This window comes from Rhopalosiphum maidis, chromosome 4 (genome assembly GCF_003676215.2).
Source record: "Rhopalosiphum maidis isolate BTI-1 chromosome 4, ASM367621v3, whole genome shotgun sequence".
NCBI classification, from domain to species: Eukaryota; Metazoa; Arthropoda; class Insecta; order Hemiptera; family Aphididae; genus Rhopalosiphum; species Rhopalosiphum maidis.
In genome coordinates this window covers 25,873,635-25,896,550 of record NC_040880.1, presented here as the reverse complement: position 1 = coordinate 25,896,550, position 22,916 = coordinate 25,873,635, and the positions used below count along the sequence as shown (strand labels likewise).

The window sequence follows — 22,916 nt, the reverse complement described above, 5'->3', positions numbered from 1 at the left end:
ATTCAAGATCACCGTCAAATTGTATCAAAAACCTCTGCAGAATACATAGTGTTCTAATGTAGTATACACACAGAGCACGAGTTTTAGATACATATCATCATCGTGTATATTTAAAATACCTCAGCTAAGAATATGGTTAATTATTATTTTTAATATAATTATACCTATTTATGGTATGAATAAATCATCGTATTCAATAAATAGTTCTGAGCGGGGTTTATTTATATATAGTATAGTAGGTAGTAGGTACCTTTAGTGTATTATAACTTTTATTAATGTAGATGAAATAATTATTTAAAAACTTCACGATTATTATGTATAGCCGTATTATAGATACCAATAGTTACATTTCTCTTGTATTGAAATCTATCTAGTTTTAGATCCAATATACTCGTATACAATCAAACATCAAATAGAAAAAAAAACATAAGTTGGTAATATTGTTAATATTAATATACAAAAAAAACCAAAACACATTACCGGAAAATCAATAGCTTCTTCGCTCCGTTTAGAATTTAAAATACTTTAGACCGTAAAATAATTAATAACTTTTGTGGTCTATTTATTGATTGTATATAGGTACATACATATATAGTTAGTTCCGTCGTTTCAGGGCTACAATGAATACAATGTGAACATTATAAACGCTCTAATAGCATAAGGTATTTTGTTTTTTCTTCATAGTTTAATATATGATATCTGTATTTTCTTTTTAAATTCTGTACAATACAAAAAAGCATCCATTTTAAATTTATCTATATTAAATCATGTATAACATTTATTTTGTTGGAGACAGCAAAAAATTACGACTTAAGGTTTTATACCTATAGAGAGTATTTATTCCTATTTCTTTAAGTTTAATTTTTTAAATTACAAAACCATTATTTAAACCTTTTTGAAAAGTTCAAGAAAACTTATAATAACGCTGTTTTGTAAACAATTGTAGTTGGTAATTAATATCTTGATTCGTGTATATAATATTTAAAATTGTTTATTGAACATTTGTACCTATAATTATTTTTAACTAATACATTTGTAGATGGTTTAATACTGAAATATGTTATTTATATTTACATAATATATACATAAAATGATAAAATATTGCATTATTAATATGCATTTTTTATTATCTATACTAACTATAACATTATAATTTACAATTTAACCATTTAGAAGTGTACGCATATTGCATATAAAATTATATATTTAAATAAAATTATTGTCTATAAATCATAATCGTAATAGAATTAATAAATCATGTTTTGATCTTATATAAATGTATAAAGAACATAAATGTTAAACTTCAAAGTATTCATAAGTGAAATTTAATTTTAATTATAATATAAAATTGTTTCGTTAAATACATATGAATATATACGTATAATAGGTACATTATTATTAAGTTTTTTTTTCAATATTGGTTAGTTTTCATTGTTTTATATTCGATGGTCAATAATTAAAATAAACTATGTCCTCTAATCGAAGGTTTTATGGTGGCTTTAACAAAATATATTAATCATAACATTTGAATCAAATAATTTATATAGGCCAATTTTCAAACGGGTTTTGTCGTTGCCGTTGTCATCATCATACATATGAAACCACAACATGACCTTACAAATCAGTGATCGATGATCATATATCTAGATTAATCTAATACTACATCACGTTTTGTCACAGGTAAATGATCACGATAATAGATGTTTTATTTCATATTATATATAGGGGAGCTATACGATATAATGACGGGCATTCATATAGTTTTATTCAAAGAATTATCTCGCTCTTACGAAAATTATGATGGACTCATCACCGATGTTTCACATGGTAAAAAGTCATCTTAGTATAGAATATATACATTTTATTTTTTATTGTTCACCGACAACTCAAATTAATCCAATATGATATTAATATATACTGTTAATAATGATGTTTTAGTTTATTGTAACTTCAATGGTTTTGACTGCAATGGTCCTAACTACTAATGGACAGATAAACCGTTACATAAATCCTACGTGGCTGGAAATGGATGCTAACAGTGAATATTATCCTGGTGGTGAAGTAATAAGCCAAATTCTTCAAGCTTACGGTTTAGGCGATAATTATGGACCTTCACGACTTAGATCTACCATTCTTGATCGGAATGGTTACAGGAGATCTTATCCAAGAAACCGAATCGTAAATAATTTGAACAATGCATATGACTCAGATCCTTTATTAACTCAGGAATACGTTGATCGTAATTATGATTATGTTGACAACACAATCAGGTAACTTATTTTGCTTTTATCTTATATTTGATTTATGACAATATAAGTTGTCAATTTCTAGCGAAGCATTAAGCTGTGTGTAGATTATGTTTATAGCATTATTATTACCTATCTATCTGTAAAGACTATAAATACGAATATTACTCAAATATTGCTTAAGAAAACTACTGAAAAAAATACATCTTCTAACGTAAATTACCTTCTACTTTCAAATCAATTGATATAGTATTAAGTATTTAAAATTATTGAAGTAATCCTGTAATTCAAAAACCTGTTTTCATAAAAAATTTTAAAAATATTAAAATAAAAACATAATGTTAAAATTAATAAGTAATCAAAAATTATTGATTATTTTTATCATTATTTTATTTTTTATTAGTGTATGGTATGTGATATAATAATAAAAGTACATTTCTCTTCCTAATTTCAAGTAAAACCTAAAATTATCAAATTTGTAGTTATATTCAAATTAAATTCTAAAATAATTTGCAAAAATCAGAATTAAAAAAATAGTGTTTGAAAAAAATAAAAAGGTAATGATTTGAACACTATATTTTTTTCCGTAATTAACTTTTTCATTAATATGAATTCTATAAATGCTATGCAAATTGAAATCATAAAAACTATTTTAGAAATATTATTAATTACCGATTATATATGAAAATGTTATACTTAGTTCTATGCATTTAGATACACGAATTTTACCTAATATTTCCAAAATAAAACTACAAGTTTATTTAAAAATATATTATCTTCATAATAAGTAATTTAAACAGGAAATTATTACTGACAGCTCAGTGACAATTTGTTCATTTTAAATTTTTTTTGAAAAGGTTTGTCAACTCATAAATATAATCTATTGTGTATTTGTGTCCACTTTCCAATTGATAAAGAGAGACGTATGATTTTGCAAATTGTAATTGTATTACTATTGAAAAAAAATTTAAATAATAAAAAAAATACATCATTAAAAAATCAGTCATAATAGTTTCATAGGAGAGAGGTAAAGAAAATAAATCTTTTCATTTCAATGCATTATTTTAATATGATTTCTACCTACTTTTTCAATACTATATTGTATAGTATAGAAATTTATTTTCATTTTAACTATCTACATACTTTTTCCCACATTTAAGGTTCTAAATTATACATGACTAAAATAAAATAATGTTATTAAACAAACTGAATAATTATGTATGTTTATAATATATATAATAATTAATGATTTATATGTATTTAGTTATATATTTTTTTTTAGTTAGTATTCAAAATAATTCAATGAACATTTTACAGTTAATAATAACATTCTAATTATAAGGATTTTCAGGGGTTCTAATTATAGGTACAGGAGTAATTTGAACGATATTCCTAGGAGAACAAGGATTAATATGGTTTCAGCGCCGAGGACTACTTATTATCCAGCAGATTACATAGACCGAGATTCTGTACAACCACTATCTTACTCTAGGTCCAGAATAGTAACCGGAGATCCGGCCATGTCCCAGGAATTAGTAGTACGAGGTCGAGAAACAGCGAGACTTATCCCAAGATCTACTGTGGCAACCGATACAAACGAAAAGCGCAAAGTATAGAAAATTTGTATACGTATATTATGATTCCAGTGATTTCCAGTATAATGTGTGGATTGTATAAAATTGAAATTAAAACCAACACGTGATATAATATTAAAATTAAAATACTTGTCCTATATATATATATATATTATGTGTATAATAAATTGACTTCTTTCACGTTTCATATATCGTAAATAAAAAAAATAAATATAAAAATATAATTTATTTTTGCTTGGCTTATTTTCCTATTATTATGCAATCTACAGATCACGATTCTTGGCGACGCGAGTGAATTAAAGCGTGATTTTTGGCTATGCTACCTAGCCATAATATTATAAGAAACAAGAATGCGTGTCAGACGAAATAAAAGTGAACGTATGAACATTTTCTATGACAGTAGTTCACATTATAATCGTAAGTAGGTACATATAAATATGTATAAAAATAATATAAGTGTATACAACTCTAAAATGTTATATCTTCCCAACGTTATATAATTGTACAGTAGATATAGTTACATAGATTTATATGAACAAAACTGGATTGACTTATACAGTTATATATATATATATTATTTTGTCTTAATAATATACCTAAACGAATGTATAAATATAATATAATATACATCGGTATATTGTTATGTTTGTTTGTGACTTATAATATAACATCTCGAATGCGAATTATGTATATTTACGATACTATATTAAGTATATATATTTAAGCATGCATAGATATAATATGTGTATTGTTATTCGTATTATTTTTTATAAACTGCTTTTAAACATGAAATTATAAGTAAATGCCATTTAAATGTCCGTACATTCGTATAAGTCATCATGCGTTTTAAACTCTGTTGTTCTCTATAGCTATATTGGAAGGGGAAATTACTAGTTTCACACAATGTATATAAAACGTAGTCCAATTATTATTTCGTTTATGCACTCTCTCCCGCACAATCTGTCCGTCCGTCCAATGTGTTTGCTCTAGTTTCAGTTCATTGTTTGTTTTCGTCATTTTCGCAACTATCATTATAGGATAAAAACATCGTGATCTGCATTTAAATTGAACCTAACATTACGTTAATACATACAGGCTACTATGAGTACTACCCGTGATGCAGATATGTTAGTACTACCGACCATAAGACCCTGACATTAAAGTATAAAACACGATATTGTACATTTTCGTTAGAGTTTATAACTATTTTTTTATTATCGCATGGTCAGTTAAAGTTATTAAGACAATAATGACTATTAATAAGAACAACATTACAACAATCGATTGTAATCATATATACGTACACTAATTATTATTATACATCGTACATAAAACTAGCGACAATACCAAGAACCCAAAATGAAACAGGATTTCAAATCTTAACAAACTCCTAGTAGAATTTATATTGTGAGTTATAATTCATAATAATGTATAAAAAAATACGAGTTAAATAATATAATATATTATGTAGGTATAATAAACATTTGTAATTGCAGCAATATATATGTATGCATTTCAAGTTTGGAATATAAAAATAATATAGTTAATATATATCGCGACTACGAACATGTATATGTTATACGTTAGAAGATGATTAGAGTCATTCTATCCTAGTGGGTGATGAATGTAGACAAAATGTGGGTACATTAATGTTAAATAAATTATAAACATGCGTTCTTGCTTCATAAATTACGTCATTTTAATTTAATTTAAAAGTTTAACAAAATACATATAGAATTAGCGTTATGTATTCTATAATGTGATTTTATAGTATACTTATCTATCCAAATCTTCTGTAATATTTTTAATTGTACAGAATAAAATATAATTTAATGATAATATTTTGCATGTATAAAAGATGTTAGATGACTGATACACTGGTAAGATTTCGTGTAGGTACATATTATTATCATGTATTTTAAACAATAATAATAATCCTATATTCTTATAATAGTAGTTAACCTACATTCGTTAGGCATATACAGTACAATATAATAATACTGTATAGTTGAGTTAGGACTGACTATACATGATCTATCTATATAATATGTAAGAAATTAATAACATTTTTAAATCTTATGAAATATTTAAAAATAATGGTAGCGTTAAATACTTAAATATAGGTTTATTATATGTGTTATGTGTATACCAAAAATATATATACATTATACGTGCATGAACGTCGTACAGTAATGGTTATGATGTAATAAACGCCTACAATTTTGTACACAGTTCCTTCAAATTTAATTTAAATATATAATATTTTCTAAACAAACCGCACCCGCATAATATTTAATGTATATAGCAGACCACACAAATATTAAACTCAAGGATACGATATTTAAATTCTATACTTAAATATCATCATACGATTCATACGTATATACACTTATCAGTCTATCTACATTGCTTTATTTTAGTTTTAGTTTTAATTTACATTTGTAAATGTTTTGATTGACCAATATTTTATGTAGTATTGCAATATATGTTGGTTAAGTACATTGTACAATAATGCATCTTCCCATTTTAACATCATTCTAAACCTGGTGCTTTGTAAATAAATAGAAAAAATATGCATTTGGACAAATTTTCATGTTAGCGGCCCTTATTTAGTCATATAATATATCTATAATATTTTTAGATTAATCTTGTAAGTTATGAGTTATAACCATAGTTATATCATGATATCAACACCTACTACAGTACCATAAATAGTGACTTTGTTAGTGTTTGAGTTGAAGTATTATTATTTATTTTAAAATTTCCAATCATTTTTTAGACATAATTATTAAAGTAATCTTAAAGTTAAGTATATAATTGATTTTATTTTTGTATTAGATAATGATATATTAAAATATTATATGTAATTATAAATTTTCTTATAAAATAAATACAATCTATTAATTATTTACTAAATTAAAATTTCAATTTTTAAAATGGGTTGGTTCCTAGTAGATGGGAAATTCTTATTGTAGTATTTTAGACAGATTATTTTTTCATTGTTTTTTTTTTTTTTTAATTTATCTAGATACCTTATGTTTAAAGGAAATACTCAAAAAATACAAAAAGCAGGTTGAAATATTTAAGGCTTATAACATAACTCATTATAGTCAGTTATTTTCTTGATAAGTTTGAAAAAAAAATAGCACATTAAATAAAATTTAATTTATATAATATCTTACATCATTACATGGATTATATGATATACGATGTTGGATATACCTATCAATCTAGTTTTTTAGAAGAATAGAATTTTTGCGAATTAAATATACATTTTTTTTTTTAATTCTTTAGAATTTTCGGTTTTAGATATTTAAACAATATTTAAGTATTATATTCATTATTTAATATTTAATAATATTTATTATTTATAAATATCAAAAAAATAACAGTTATCTTTAATATTTTACGAGTTTTTAAAAAATAAAAATACTCATGCAATATTGTATGATCTGTATGTATTACTATTATAATACTAAAATTTGAGCTTCGCTCAGAATCATTTTTGAATGCGATGATTTATTATATTGTATTAAAATTTAGAATATTTAATACTAAATAATAATAATAAATAGGTATAATAATACATCATTATCCTGCATCCAGCGAAGCAAGACGAGCGAGCGCCCACTATACACTATACCCATTAGTCGGTATTTGTATCCTGTCCAGTTTTTATATCCATAATACAAGTGTATATAACTACTTAATTATTGCCTTTGTAATTAAATTTACGTACAAATGTATGAACCAATGACAAAAATTATTGTTTAAGGTTTATTTTTGTTTGTAATATTTATATTCATATCATTGATGTTAAGTATACTAAATTTATTGAATATAGAAGTTAAAATGTATTCTTTATTACTTTAATAGGTACCTTTATTGCCTTTTGCAGTTCTGCACAGTAGGCTTAACACAATATAATATGTAATAATATGTTTTAACTATAACCTTCAAAATACAATGAAATTCCTGTACGATTTTAATAACAAAAAAATCAAATATCCGTATTTACAATTCACATTTTGTCCTAAATATACCATATTAGATTATATTATAGTCCATTGTCATAAAATTAATAATTAATATTTAAAAACTAACAATAATAGAAAATTATTTAGACGAGATTTGTTTTTCTGTTAAACTAAATTATATACTTATATTTGCACAAAATCCCCTTTGTGAAAAAAAAAAACAATTTACCTAACAATAATTTTTTATTTTTTTTTAAATCATAAAACAATGTATAGAATACCTAAGCATAAAATATTTTTTGTTTACCTATAATATATATATTAAACATCAAAATTATATCCCATAAATAACATACTGATTATTATAATATTATATAGTAGCTAGGTATAGAAAATATACCTTGTACTATTAAATAATATTAGGTACCGTTATCATCGTGTAATAGTTATGATAAAGGCATAGAAATAAAAGTGCTACTGAGAATTGTAAATAAATCAACTCTTCCAATACGTATGATGTCTGAATTTACCTGGGATTAAAGAATAAAGAATTCAGTAATTGGAACTGTTGGTTAAATAAAGTAAAATACTTTTTACCTAATGTAAGTAGGTATACTGTATACATAGTGTACAATTAACACTATACACAATATAGGCCTTGTTGCTTGAGTACAAGGTACTAACTATATATATTATACTGATTGGAACTCGAACTGTTTAGCTGTGTAGGTACCTATATTACATATTAATAACGTGTATAATGTATAGCATCTATTTGTATTGTTAGTTAATAGTTGATAAATAGCTTTAAATTTTAATACCTACCTAATTTTACAGGAAAATGGTTTTTAAACTATTGTTGAAGTTATCAAAAAGCTTGAAATTGGAATTGAATACTTTAATTGAATAACATATAATATTTAAATTAAAAAAATAAAATAATTTTCGAAACATAAAATGTAACATCTATTTATAGATAGGTACTTATTGATTTCTGCAGTATTGTCATAATAATATAATATACATTCAATGTTTTAATATTTTCAAAAGTGAAGAATTAATTTAAATCTACCAAAAAAATATAAAAAAAATAAACAAAACAATGTTTTCACAAAGCATAAATTACGACTAATCCTTAGCACTTAATTGTATTTTTTTTATCGACATTTATATACCGTTTATTTATCGTTTTCGAATTAAACATCCGCCGCGAGTCAATTTCGGATAATAATACTAATATAGGTGCTTACCTATGTTTATTGTAATTTGTAATATCGTGTATCTATACATAATACATAGCGTGCTTATTGCTATTATTGTACAATATTATAATGTATATTATATTAAACTATAATGTAAAATTTTACGTGAGGATGTATTATAACTACAGCCAGCTGGCATTGGCGGCGTTGACTAAAACGTGAACAATTATTATTGCAAACTCGTGATATACTACTTGCACGTGTGTGTCTGTGTGTGAAGTATTAAAAATAATAATGTACTTAGGCACGGGGGAAGTCACCGCGTTCGTGAACTAGAGTAAAAGGAACACCACCTCTAAACTACATCGTGACCATGTTAACGTGAATCAGTCATGCTTTGAACGCTGTTCTCATACAGACTTGTTTTCCTCGCGCAACTGCTCGCTGGTTTTTTGAAAATAGGTATACAAATTTAGTATATTGATACCTACGCTAAACAATATTTAATCTCGTTATTTTAACTGTATGCTGATTACATAGATTTTATAGACCATACATCTATAAAACGCTGTAAATTTTAAATTTGAATCAAGATCTATTTATTGGTTTCCCATAAGGTATATCGTGGAGCGTAATAATAACGATAGTTCCTAGATGTCAATATTTAAATGTTCTGTTATATTGTGAAGTGTCTGCAGGTACGTACCAATAACCATAATATTCTAACATTTAAATTATTTAAATTTTAATACCTTTACTGTAGGTACACATAAATACGTCACATTTATCTAGCTTTAATTTTTAATTATTACAACTTTAGTATTTAATCACTATATTATTAAGTGTATATAGTATATATCTACTATAATAACTAATAAGACGTGTAGAGTGTAGAAACTTCAATAAGGACCAAACTTTAAAACTATTTACACGTGTTTTTAATTTAATTAGCGAAATAATAATTAAATAGTATTTGTGAATTTAGTGGTAGCTAATGTATTTAAAATATAAGATGTCAGTTAAAAAAATACAATTTAAAGTAGTTTTACAGATGAGCGTAAACACTAAAAGAAATATAAAATATTATAATCGTATGTAACTTATATTTAAAAAAAAGTTGGCGTTTACCGTTGGAAAAATCATTCTGTAACGGGTAGTACCTATACTTATTTATAAACATTTGTAAATTGATGTACAATACAAACAATATATTATTAAAATATCACTACCTATATTTTTCTTTAAATAAAAGTAGATTTAATTAAACTATAAGTACCCTATATTATAATTCCTACTTGCTAATTATACTATAGGTCCTACCCTATTTTATCCTTTTTCTGTGTTTTATTAGGTGTATGCCCATAAATATAGGTAATTACATGCTCTTATATTATTTATATAAACTATTCTAACGTAAGGTTTCAACTTGTTGATTAAAATGATTAACTTCCTAAGTATTTAATTTTTCAAATATTTTAAATGAATATATATATATTGTTTGATATATATAAATAAAGAATAAGACTTAACTTTTAATTAATATTAAATACAAATCTGCAATCTGCCATCATATATACAATTATGTTTTTTTGTACCTTATACTATTTAGGTTAATTTTTATTTTAATTGGAAAGAAAGTTTTTCGACTCAAAAAAGGAATATTAGCTCTAAAAAAAAGAATTAATACAATATTTTGATGTTGAATAAATGTTTACAGCAATGAATACTATCAAATTGTATTTTAAATTTATATAAAAATGTAATAATCTGTTTAGATACATATAAACAACATAAAAAAGATTTTTTTTTTAAACTGGGCCATAAAGAACTTTCAAAGTATTTGAAATATTCATGCAACTAGTAAATTAATTTTATTATAACATGTGTAGTTAACTTGTTTATATGTATAACAAATAATAAAAACCAAGGCTCATTATACAGGAACTATCATTATAATGACTTGGGTGCATTGTACATTTAATATTTTAGCTTACCTTTTATGGTACTTATATTAAAAACTTTTTAAATATAAAAAAAATAATATAAGTTATTTTTGATTAATTTCTTTAATACATTTTTTACTTTCTTTGTCGTGATTACATTTATTATAGAGATATTTGTAATATTATATTTTTAACATATTTAATCATGTACCAACTATACATTAAAAGTCTTTGAAACCGTTAATATTTTAAAGTAAAATCTTGTAAGGTAGTGACAAAATACGAGTATCTACCGCAAATTTATCAAAACTGAAATAAGTATAGATACCTATCAACCTATCTATCTAATTTAAGTAATAAGTCCGATTAATTAATAACCTGATTTATTTTACTATTTTGTAAATATTCTTAAAAATTATATTAAAGCAATTTCTGATCGAAATACTTATAGAAATATTATATTATTTAGTTATGCAACTTATTTCAAATTAGGTAGGTCCTACATAATATATTGGAAAACAATTGAAATTCATTAATAACTATGAAATGTATATCTATTAAAAACAGATCACATAGTTTTGTGATTAAAATGTTAAAACGGTGTCTATATCCTACTATAGGACCATACTCTTATACTCACGCATTCTGTCACTTTAAGTTCAAGAATTAACAATGACATATGAAAAAAAAATACATTATAGTTTAATAGATATTATTCAATTTTACAATTTGAGATAATAACTTTCTCCGGATAAAACAAACATTGCTTTTGTATCAATGCTATGATGTAATACAAAAAATTATTAATGTTTTGTTCGTATTGTATTTATATTAGTTAGTTGGTCAAGGTAGACGACCGTTATTCTCATTAACTTAACGCATTACATATATCTATGTATCTCCAGATAACATTTGACTTTTTTCATAATTAAGTTCAAATTGCCAAATAGTAAAACACCTGTATAGTATAGTATAGTATAGGTTATTAGGTTTGATTATTTACTCAATGAAATTTCGGGCTTTCATATAAATTAAAATAATAATGCGTGTTTTATTAAAAAAAATCTGCCTATTATTGAAAATAGATCATCATATTTATTAACAATCACTTTGTTAGTTGTATATGTAATTAAGTATGATAAAAAAAAAAAAAACAATGACAAATTATTTAATTGTACAGTAAACTTGTTTATTAATAGTTACACAAATACTAAACAAATTCATAAACTTAAACATTATACATTTTACTGATACTTAACTTGTTGAATAGGTTTTATTATACGAATAGTTTTAATAAAATCCGACTTAATAAATTTCATACTTAAAAAATAAAAGTACCCTTGGAGATCAGACCACCTCTCCTTGTAGACCACCCATCTGAGGCTGAAGAGATGAGCTTTTAGAGTTTTATTTAATTATCCAGTGCTTTTTATTATTATTAAAATAAAATTAACAAAAATGTATATATTTATCAATAATATATAAGCATATAATTATGTATTTTCAGAACTGCGATACTAAAATCTTAAAAATAGTTATTTTCTGATGAAATAATAGCAATTTTTTCCGACTCGAATAGCGGTATTCGTTTTTAGAATGTACGACTGTATGAGTATTTATTATAATACATGTATAATACAATAATACTATATATTTAATTTGATCTCGTTTATATATCTGTAGCTAATCGTTTACGGTATACGTTATTTGATATAAATACAGTATAATCAGTGGCGTAGCATGAAACTATTGGTGGCCCTAGGGCCTAAGGTGGGCCTTTCTTATAAATACTGAAATTAAATTATTAAATGGTAATGCTAGATACCATAACATTTGTTCGTATTTTAAATATAAGACTTTTCAACATAAATATAATTTAAAGAAAAAAAATATTTAATGTTTTTTTAATGTAACGATAAAGGTTGTATGGCCCCCTTTCCAACTTGATATATCTCGCGGGCTCCGGTGACCCCGCGTCCAAATTGCACCACTGAATATAAGATAGATCCAAAAGCATCCGATTCTCGGAAATTTGAATTACACTTAAGCTTGAATATTTATTATATACGCCACGGCCAAATAAAAAATAAATTCGCCCACTATATCGTTAATACGTACATAGCTTACCAATGTTACCATAGTTAGTAGTTACCATGATTACTATAATCATAGTACCTATATATAGATTATAAGTATATTACTATATTTATACATTATATAACAGATTCTAAGCGAACCAAAGAAATTAGATTATTGATAAGTGATGTATCCATAAAATTAGACGAAAAAGAATGTAAGAATGTAATAGGTATAGGTACGCGAGTATAGACGCACGTAATAAGAAATTATTCAGATGGCAAGTAGATATCACGGTTATAATAAATTAAATGTTCATAATTATTATTGGGGCTTGAATGCTTGAAATTGCTTGAAAAAAACATGAAAATAATTTTAGAACTAAATAATATAAAATACAATGATTATACTTAACTTATAAAAATAAAATTATAACAATGGTTAACTTATTTTATACCAACAACGAGTTAAAAATTATTGTATATTTAAATAATAAATAAAATTAATAATTTAGATAGGTAAATCATATGTTATATTCGACTAAAATCTTTAATCTATACGAATAAAATAAGTAATCGTAAATCTAGTTCGATACGAATAGGCACATCAATTATAATGTTGTTTTATTAAGTCATACGCGCTTTAAATTTATCATAATTACTTATTAGTTATTATACATATGTATACTGTTCTAGTTCTATAAATATAAATATTTAAATATTTTACCTGTTTCTAATATGACTTATGAGTTATGAATAATACCTATCACACAGTGTGTGTGTGTATATAATTAAAATATAATAGCCAATTGTTCACATAATGCGTGTTATAGTATAATTTTATTGTACTGTTTAACATAATATTAAATTCGATAGACTAGATTGAAGAGTGTATAGGTTTACTATACATTGAAAATAGATATATATTTTAATAAAATATAATATTATATTATTGAATCAAAGCGTGGTACATAAATCAAAACATTGTTATTGGTAAATAGTCATTTGTATAACTAAATTAAAAGAAAAAAGCACATCCCAATGACACTCGTGAATAATATAATGTTATATTGGTTGTTCTTGTTCTTTAGTAGGAGGAGTTATTAAGTAAATGATTTATGATATACTGAGTGGTTGTATTCAAACGAAATATATTTTAATCATCCGACGACACCTGCAGCGTCGGTCGATTCTATTTCCTGCGGTGGCTCAATTATGTTGTCGGGCGGAAGATCCTTATAATAATATTATAGTTAGGCAGGTACCTACCTATGTATAGTTTGCGCTCGGACTCGGCGGTTCTGGACCGTTGAACCGCTACAAGTCATCTGATCCGTTCAACAGGATAATTTTCTATGAAATTGTCGTCGAAAATTCGTCGTGGTACATTAGTAAATCATAGAAAATCAATTGTGAAATTTTAAATTCTTTTAAACTAATTACAGTTTAAACTATCTTCTACTACGACTCAGCTCTATCGTAGTAAATAGGAACAGTATATAACAAATAATTTTTGTGAAACTTATTTTGATTTTAATTTCTCTAACCTTTTCAATATACAAACACTTTTTCTATTTAAATTCTACTCAGGCGTAATATATAGACATGTGTGTAAACGTTCAAGCGCGCGCGCACACACATTCACATGCACACGCATAATACGTATTCATAAATTCGCATATAGATAAAATCGTTCAAAATCGAAATCTTGCCACTATGGCATGGTACTATATGTACGACGTACGTGGACACTGGAGAACAATATGCGACTAAGCTGCTTACAAATACAACATAATATATAATATATTGCTTATACCTGTCTGTATATATGTATATCATATAATATTTATATGAAAACAGTGTTACGTATGTGTGTATGTGACTGCTGTAGATATATGATATGATGGATGTGTGATACTGTCATCGTTGAATCGTTCCCATTTTATATTATATTGTCAATTATTATATTTTAACATTCGACTCATGAAAGGGAAATTCGGACGTCTTTCGTTCAGTTTACACCAAATTATCGATTCGTTTTCACCAATTGTACGTGTGAGGACAAAATTAAAACGAAAGTGACGATGATTTTATTTTATTTTTCTCACTCCGACATTATTTTATAATATAAGTACCTCGCACTTATATATATATATATATATATATAGAATATAGAAGTGGACTGTATATTATATAGTCTTTTATGTGACTAATCAAATTGGGCCCCAAAAACTTTCTTTTCATATTAACAAAAACATAATTTAAGAAACAATACAGAATTGTTATTGCATTTTTTATTCATATTAAAATATATAATCATTTTATTGACCAATTTTTTATTCTTTTGTTCTTTTGATTTTTAGATTTCAACTAAAAATATATAGTATTTTTAATAAACTATTGTTAATCGATATGAAGTATGAACTGTTAAGTTTGTTAACTGAAACTATTAAGTAATAGTATTATATACTAATATTCGTACAATAAAATTAAAAATTTTTGTTGTCTAACAATTATTTGTTTGAACATCAAATGTAATTTCACAAAATCTAATAAACATTAAAAACATAAATTAACTTTATTCTTAAAATCATCATGTTAAAAACTAAAAAGACAGAACTACATTTTTACATTTTTAAAACGTCTGTAATACTAGTTGGTATTTCAGTGTATAGTACTATAGTGTGTACGTATCATACTACGTAGGTATCTGCAGAGACGATTATTTTTAAATTGTAGGTAGATGTGTTGTAATTCAGTCGACGCGATGGCTATTAATCACACATCATTTTCGTTCAGTGCCTATCTATTGATAGTATAAGTTAATGGTATGTATACACTTCGCTATATGTAGAGAATTTTATGACATCACTAAGTCACTATGATGATTTAATCAATGTGACTATTTATTTCAGTGGTTGTTATAGAAAATATAAGTACATTAATAATTGGGACCTAAGTTAAGTTATGAGTAGAATCTTGGGTCGAAAACTATATATTAAAAAAGGTACCTATAGAAAATAGTAATAAAATAATTTCATCATGAGTCTAATATCCGTTAATATTTTTTCATTCATTTCTAACAACGTAGTCAAGTTTTCAAATTTAATGTTTGAGTACCTATACATACATAATTGAATGTCGCACGGTCGTCGGTCATCAATTTCACACTTAATACTATACCTAATTGAAAATACAAAAAAGTGAGCTACCGCCAGAAGTTGTTATTTTATATTAGAAATTAATGACTAACGTTTTTGATATTTTAAATATTCCTACAACTGGTTCAAAATAATATAATTACATAGGTAGTATGGTGTGTTCAATGGTAAAGGTAACATGAAATATTTTAAATAACGCATGACCCTGAATGTCCTTCGGGTTTTTTTCCTGAAGATAAAGGACTTAATATTACACTTATTTTTTCCATGCACTTGCATCTATAAACAATTTTTTTAGAATTGCGCCCTCCCTTTTTAGTTTTTGATTTTGAATAAATTTTTTTTTTAAATAAGTAACTAAACTGTACTCAAAGCTCCGCTAGATACGGCACTAATTCATGATCAATATGAAATATGATTTTGCCCCAACAATTTTATCTCATGGTATTAAATAGGTTCAGATTAACAACAATTATAAAAGAAAAGAATTAACATCTCTTCAGATTATGTAGTTTCTATTTATTGAATTAAAATAGTTTACATTCATATTAAACGAATTTAAATACTAAATATTTTAGGTACTTACCTCAAAGCATTTATAGTGAACTAGAACTTAGGTGAGAAGGTTGTACTTACTCAATAAGCCTTTAAGCATCCTTTTTGTCCTTATAGAAGAGCCTATATAGCAATTGAAAGTTTAAAAATGTAACACCGTTGACTACTTATCTATACAGGTGTGTATCTATTTCTAGCTAGTGACTATAGGTACAGTATATAGTATAAAGGATACTTAACCACTATATAGTCTATATATAGGGCCATAGGGCTAAATAAACATTTTAGATCATATATGCTAATCGATGTTTACAGAATAATATTATAAAATGTAAATGTATTATACAGTTATATGATTTTACGAGTGTTTAATAATGTATCATCTGCGATGAGTAATAATTGCTATATATAGGCACCTATACCTTTTCATACATATTATACCTGGTGCTTAAAGGTTTAGGAGTGTTATTTTTAAAAATGTCCATGTGATTGATACATTTGACGCATTACTAAAGGCGTGACACTACGTACATAATTTACACCATCTGCATTATTGTTTTTTTTTATACAGAATGTCGTTATGACGACGGCGGTGACTTTATCATCGGTTACCTCTTCAGACCGCGGCGGACTACACACGTCCGTGTACTTTTGGTTGATGCTGTTGGCCGTGTGCCAATGTCTGTCTGGGACACCGACCACGGCGTCGACAACCCGCCATTGGAGTTTGGCCGAACTAACGGTGACGTCTAGCGAACTGCCCAAGCAGATACCGGCGCCGCCTTATCCCGTACAACAGAGGATTCAGTCGACTCCGCACTACGACCAACAGCTGAAATTGCCGTCGGGAAACGGCGTGGGTTCGCGACACCACTACTACCCGTGGACCCGACCGACGGTGTCAATAATTATTTGAGAAGACAACCATAGTAACCATTACCCTCAGTCCCCGTCGTTATTATGGCTCTTCCGACAATTTCGTCGCTATATATACATTTACCTATTTTATGACCACCGTTTCGAGCCCGGGAACCAGAACCGAACCGAAACGGGCCGGTTCCTCTTTACGGATATTAATCATCCGTATAAGTTACCCATACGACTCATACGAGTCATGTACGTAAACGACGTAAACATATTTAACCAGAACCCACAAGTCAGCACAGTCATTACTTATTGGACCCTAAACCATTCCAATTCCTTCAGGTAAAAATAACCCGAACTTTTAGTATGTCAAGCACGAGAAGCGCTAATATCCTATCCAAAAAACCGGAGCAGATATGCAAATCAAATTATATAAAAGGTTCCAGTTCCTGAATCACCACCTTTAGTGAAGTCGGTTTAACGATATTAAACCAATCATAATTATATTGTTATTCCTTATTTGGCATTTTTAACTGTTATAAAAACTATATAGGTAGGTTACCTATTACATAAAAAATACATAAATGAGACATGTAGCGGCGACCAAAGTTACCAGCTGGCTAACCACAAGTACTTATATTATGTTACCTTTACGTTGTCTTTTTTTTTTTTTTGCAAGTACCTAGGTATCTAGATTTAAGATGTATCTTACCGATCGGTAGCTATACTTGTATTTTTATATTATTATGTTATTTATTTATTTTTATATTTAAAAGTAATCAGATAATTTTAGATGTGAAATTATTACACAAATTCACAGCATATAACTTATATATCAAAAAATATATTTAACTACACAATATCTATTTGTTTATAGCATAAATCTACCTATTGTATTTTGCATATTTATTGTATTATTATAATTGTTTGATATGTTACTTAAGACAAGTAATTGTTGATAATATATTTAATAATAACTTATAGATTTAAGGCCATGCTATGCTTTATGAAGAAGAAACCTAGCAACCAAGAAAGAAATTTTAAGAAAATCTTTTTATAAGGCTAAAAATTAAAATACAATTTTAAAAATTGTATACCGTAAAATCTATGAAGTGCTTTAGCTCAAATTTTTTTTTTAGTATTGTGAACAAAATTTAATCAGTTATTCATAATGAATGTTAAAAAGGTAGGTATTTCAAATCTATGTAATAAATAAAAGACCCAGGGAACTTACTCTGTTGTATAGAAACTGTACCTCCAAGCGATAAATGGGATTATATAATGAATGTGTTGAAAATAATTGCATATGATAAACAATGATTCTGTGTTGATAAAAAAAAAACTAAATTTTTTGGATCTATTTTATAATTAGTAGAATATCTTTAATTTCTATTCTTAATATTATTTCTTGAATTACAACTATTTTCAAGAAAATAGTAAAAATAGTTTGAGGAATAATCGTTATTTTATGTGGGAAAATTCATTGTTGTTAAAATTTAAAGTTCAATTGCTCATAAAAAAGTGTTTAACACTATTTTTTCCAGTAATACAAACTAATAAGGAATCTTGTTTTGAATTTTCAAACCATTGTTATGAAAATTGCAAATTTTTCAATCTTGACAAATTTGTGATGGGGTAGTTCTCTTTTCAAACACTCATACAAATAAGCTTGTGTTTATACTCAATTTTTTTTTTTTTTTTGATAACATCTTATGAGGAACTTTGAATTAAGTTTTAAAGTTTCTAAGTTTTTAAGCTAAACATATTATTTTTAATAGACATTTATATGGGTAGAACAAAAAAAAAAAAAAGCGTAAACTCAAATTGTTTTAGAAATTAAATTAAATTTTTTGAATTACAACAAGATAAAAAAATCAATTTTGCGTAGTAAAGATTCTAGCATTTTTGCTCCAGTACGTACTGACACATATACACATTTTTTATAGTTTAAAATATAAATACTAGATTTTATAATTTACAAGTAATAAAAATAGAAAGTCGACAAAAATAATTAAATTAAATACTTATATGAATAAATTTTATGAAAAAAATATAAATTTATCTCTAAACCATAGACAAAAAGAATTAAAAATCACATACATATTATATTAAATTATAATTTCTGTAATAACGAAAAATTAATTTTTTTGGTAACCTATTCATTGACAGTATAATTTTGTGAGATGACTGAAATGAAATATTGTATAGACAGTATGTATCTTCATAGTAGGAACATTTGCATCCAATTTGGTCTATAACACATTTTGTATGTTATCTATAATTAGTTTCAACACAGCAAACGATTTTAGCATTCCATACAAAAATTCTAAAATAGCAATTATGTGCTCTGTCCAATTCATATGATATACATAAGCTATAAATATTACTTTGTCCATTACACGTTCAATACAGATGTTACACATAATTGTGTTAATGACCCATTAATATCAATATACCAACAGTGTCCTTTTTCAATAATATTTTCTGAAAAAAAAAAGTTTATAGTAGTAAAGAATTTGAACACAATCTTTATTATTGAATTTTCTTACATAGTTATTTTAACATCCATTTTAAGTTTATCATATTTTGTTAATGACTTTCTTTAATTTCTTGGTTAATTTTTTCAGTGATGCCTTCTATGCCTAATGAAGTTTGCACAATTAAAATTTTATTTCTTGATCTTGAACCCTAGCACATATATTAAAAATAATTATTAATAATATTAAAATAATTATTTCTAAATAAATATGAAGTTTTTAAAGTTAATAAACTTTTTATTTGGTTTTATATGGAGGTGAAAATAGGAATTGTTTATAGATAATACACAAATAATTATTGCTATTAAATATTTCATAAAATTATGATTCTTAAAAATAGTACTTTTCTATATTTTTTAATCCTATGCCTGTATAGTTAAAATTAATTCGCTCATTTTTTTTATGCCAAAAAGAAAAAATAAATTTGTTTAAATGTAGGAATATAGTACAATAATTGCTATTTAGAATATTTTTTAATGTGGACATTTATTTCAATATTTTTTAATAATTTATATTAATATAAAATTATTATATATTTATTATTATGATATTAATTTTTATTTTTATTAAATAAACAATGATCAATTAACATTAAACTATAGATCTATATTTAGATTTATGGAAATATATTTTCTTTTAAATTAAATATTAAAAGGACATTATATCCGCATGTGTTATCTTTGTCTTACATACTATGTAGACAATTTTCATTCAGTAGAATTAATTTTGTGATGTCAGCCTTAATATTAGAGTAAATTCATTATCAAATTAGTTAAGAATATTGTCTAGGAAATGTCATTTGCTTTTATTTATATTATCATTTTAAAGTGAGTTATAACTATGTAAAATATTACAACTTTAAAATGATAATATCAATGATATGACATTTACTATATAATATTCTTAAATTTAATTTTGATGATGAATTTACTCTAATGTTAAAGCTAACATCACAAAATAGATTTGCTGAACAAAAATTTTGTATATAATATGTATGTAAGACAGAGACAATACATGCGGGTATAACATCCTCTTAAGACAAAAATTAAATAATATTATATTTAAATACATTTTTTTTAAATATTGGGGGTAGGGAGGGAAACGTACTATCTACCAAAAATGGCTTGAAAGAAATGGTCCAATTAATTCATATAGGTATATAGGTATATTTACATACCTACTTGAATTAATGTTCAAAGAAAAAAATATATATAAGCAAAAGAAATAAACTTACTCGATCTAAACTTAAATCACTTTTTCTCAAACCTAATACTTTTGATAGATATTTTATTAATTCTGTATTAGCTTCACCATCAGTTGGAGGTGCATTTATCTGAACACCAATACCATCAGAAGATATATCTTTACAAAAAAAATAATAATATAAATTTAACAATATAATACACAATCTTTTAATTTTTAAAATACTTGGTTTATATCAACTATTGAGGCCTTTTAGTATTTGAGTTAAAAGTTATTAATAGTCAATATTATATAAATTCACTTCAAGAATTCTTTTTATTTATTATAATAATTGGTAAATATTTACATAGGTATTTGTTAATGTTATAGTAATTGTATTAATTACCTGTTATATTATTATTTTTAGCACCAGGTTTGGCATTTATTTTAATAACAATGCCTCCTGATTTGTCGACTGTTATTGGTCCAGACTGAACAGTTTCTAATTTATCTTGAACCTGTTTTGTATTTTTCTTAGGCTTAGGCATATTTTTTATTATTTTTGAAGAAAATAAAGTAGCATTAAGAAATTTCATTTATATGGTCTTAATAATTTTACAAAAACTGTAAATACTAAAAAATATGAATTATTTACGTTGATTAAGATACAACTATAAAATTCATTTTTAAAACAAATGTGATATAGATTTTTTAGTCTAACAAAAAAACAACAAAATAATCATTTACTTTAAATAATTTTTTTGAAAAATCAAATTTTAGTGATAAGAATAAATTATAGTTCAGTGAAATAGATAACAATATATATTATATCACAGAATTGAAGTGGTTAGGTCCGACAGATCTAGATCTAGATCCGGTAGGTCTATAAAGAAGATAGATCTTTATAGATCTTGGAAGTTTATGTAATTTAAACATTTTTATTTAAGGTTTATACAGGATAGGGCAGTGAAATGGGTGATTTTAAAATAAGTAAAAATAATCAACAAGGATTGTTTTAATAATTGCATTCCTCTTCTTGTATTCTTTGTTTGAGATCGTCAATTGTCCTTGCTCCTAACCTAACCTAATGAGAAATATCCCCATTTTAAGAAATTTTACTATTAGGAAACGAATCTTTTAGAATATTCATACTCACTCATATAGTATGATTTGTAGCTCTATCTTGTTAAAAATATCCAGTTACTCCATATTGAGCAAGTTGTGGAATAAAAAAATGTTGAAATATGAATTTATGGTGACTGCCTCTTCACATTCATTCTCTAAAAAAGTACTATAATCCCTAAAGAGAATAAAACGTATCAAAACGTTACTTTAGAGATCTATCAAGTCAGTACTTTAGAGGAATGTAGAAATCCTTGATAAATTTCACGGGGGTTTATGTCACTCTAGTGACCAGTAGGTAACTAAAGTTTTGTTTATTGACGTATCCGGAGAGGTAGTTTCAAAAAATCCCTTGTCGAATGCTTACTCAGAAATGGACACCATCTATAAAATTCAAATACCTACAAAATTAGCACTTTTTAAATGCTTTTTATGTACTGTAAGATGGCATGAATAA

At 25.4% G+C, this 22,916-nt stretch overlaps 3 protein-coding genes across 5 annotated transcripts; 2 read left to right on the top strand and 1 right to left on the bottom strand.

The window, feature by feature from the left end:
* Positions 1 to 1,547: 1,547 nt before the first annotated feature.
* On the top strand, positions 1,548 to 4,004 carry LOC113549368. Of its 2 annotated transcripts, none has more exons than XM_026950638.1 (3): positions 1,548 to 1,680; positions 1,939 to 2,270; positions 3,598 to 4,004. In XM_026950638.1, exons 2-3 carry the CDS (start codon positions 1,954 to 1,956, stop codon positions 3,860 to 3,862), a joined length of 582 nt encoding a protein of 193 aa, XP_026806439.1. In that variant the 5' UTR covers positions 1,548 to 1,680; positions 1,939 to 1,953; the 3' UTR covers positions 3,863 to 4,004. The 2 variants fall into 2 exon arrangements, with proteins under 2 accessions (XP_026806439.1, XP_026806438.1); XM_026950637.1 differs by lacking the exon at positions 1,548 to 1,680 and adding an exon at positions 1,681 to 1,827.
* Positions 4,005 to 9,425: 5,421 nt separating this feature from the next.
* Positions 9,426 to 18,886, top strand: LOC113548664. Its single transcript, XM_026949664.1, has 2 exons — positions 9,426 to 9,718; positions 17,326 to 18,886. Exons 1-2 carry the CDS (start codon positions 9,689 to 9,691, stop codon positions 17,668 to 17,670), a joined length of 375 nt encoding a protein of 124 aa, XP_026805465.1. The 5' UTR covers positions 9,426 to 9,688; the 3' UTR covers positions 17,671 to 18,886.
* Positions 18,887 to 19,703: 817 nt separating this feature from the next.
* Positions 19,704 to 21,978, bottom strand: LOC113548989 (UPF0235 protein C15orf40 homolog). 2 transcript variants are annotated; one of them, XR_003404906.1, is made up of 5 exons: positions 21,744 to 21,978; positions 21,390 to 21,517; positions 20,168 to 20,306; positions 20,006 to 20,102; positions 19,704 to 19,870 (listed from the first exon to the last, which is right to left on the bottom strand). XR_003404906.1 is itself a non-coding variant. In XM_026950113.1 (4 exons), exons 1-3 carry the CDS (start codon positions 21,931 to 21,933, stop codon positions 20,208 to 20,210), a joined length of 417 nt encoding a protein of 138 aa, XP_026805914.1. In that variant the 5' UTR covers positions 21,934 to 21,978; the 3' UTR covers positions 19,704 to 20,102; positions 20,168 to 20,207. The 2 variants fall into 2 exon arrangements, 1 of the variants encoding a protein (XP_026805914.1); XM_026950113.1 differs by having other exon boundaries at positions 19,704 to 20,102.
* Positions 21,979 to 22,916: the final 938 nt, after the last annotated feature.

Coding starts and splice junctions, on each gene's coding strand:
- LOC113548664 (XM_026949664.1), top strand. CDS start 9,689: ATGTTCTGTTATATTGTGAAGTGTCTGCAG. Junction 9,719..17,325: donor ATATTGTGAAGTGTCTGCAG/GTACGTACCAAT, acceptor TTTTTTATACAG/AATGTCGTTATGACGACGGC.
- LOC113549368 (XM_026950637.1), top strand. CDS start 1,798: ATGATGGACTCATCACCGATGTTTCACATG. Junction 1,828..1,938: donor CATCACCGATGTTTCACATG/GTAAAAAGTCAT, acceptor ATGATGTTTTAG/TTTATTGTAACTTCAATGGT. Junction 2,271..3,597: donor TATGTTGACAACACAATCAG/GTAACTTATTTT, acceptor AAGGATTTTCAG/GGGTTCTAATTATAGGTACA.
- LOC113548989 (XM_026950113.1), bottom strand. CDS start 21,933: ATGAAATTTCTTAATGCTACTTTATTTTCTTCAAAAATAATAAAAAAT. Junction 21,518..21,743: donor TAAAAATAATAATATAACAG/GTAATTAATACA, acceptor TTTTTTGTAAAG/ATATATCTTCTGATGGTATT. Junction 20,307..21,389: donor GTGATTTAAGTTTAGATCGA/GTAAGTTTATTT, acceptor TATATGTGCTAG/GGTTCAAGATCAAGAAATAA.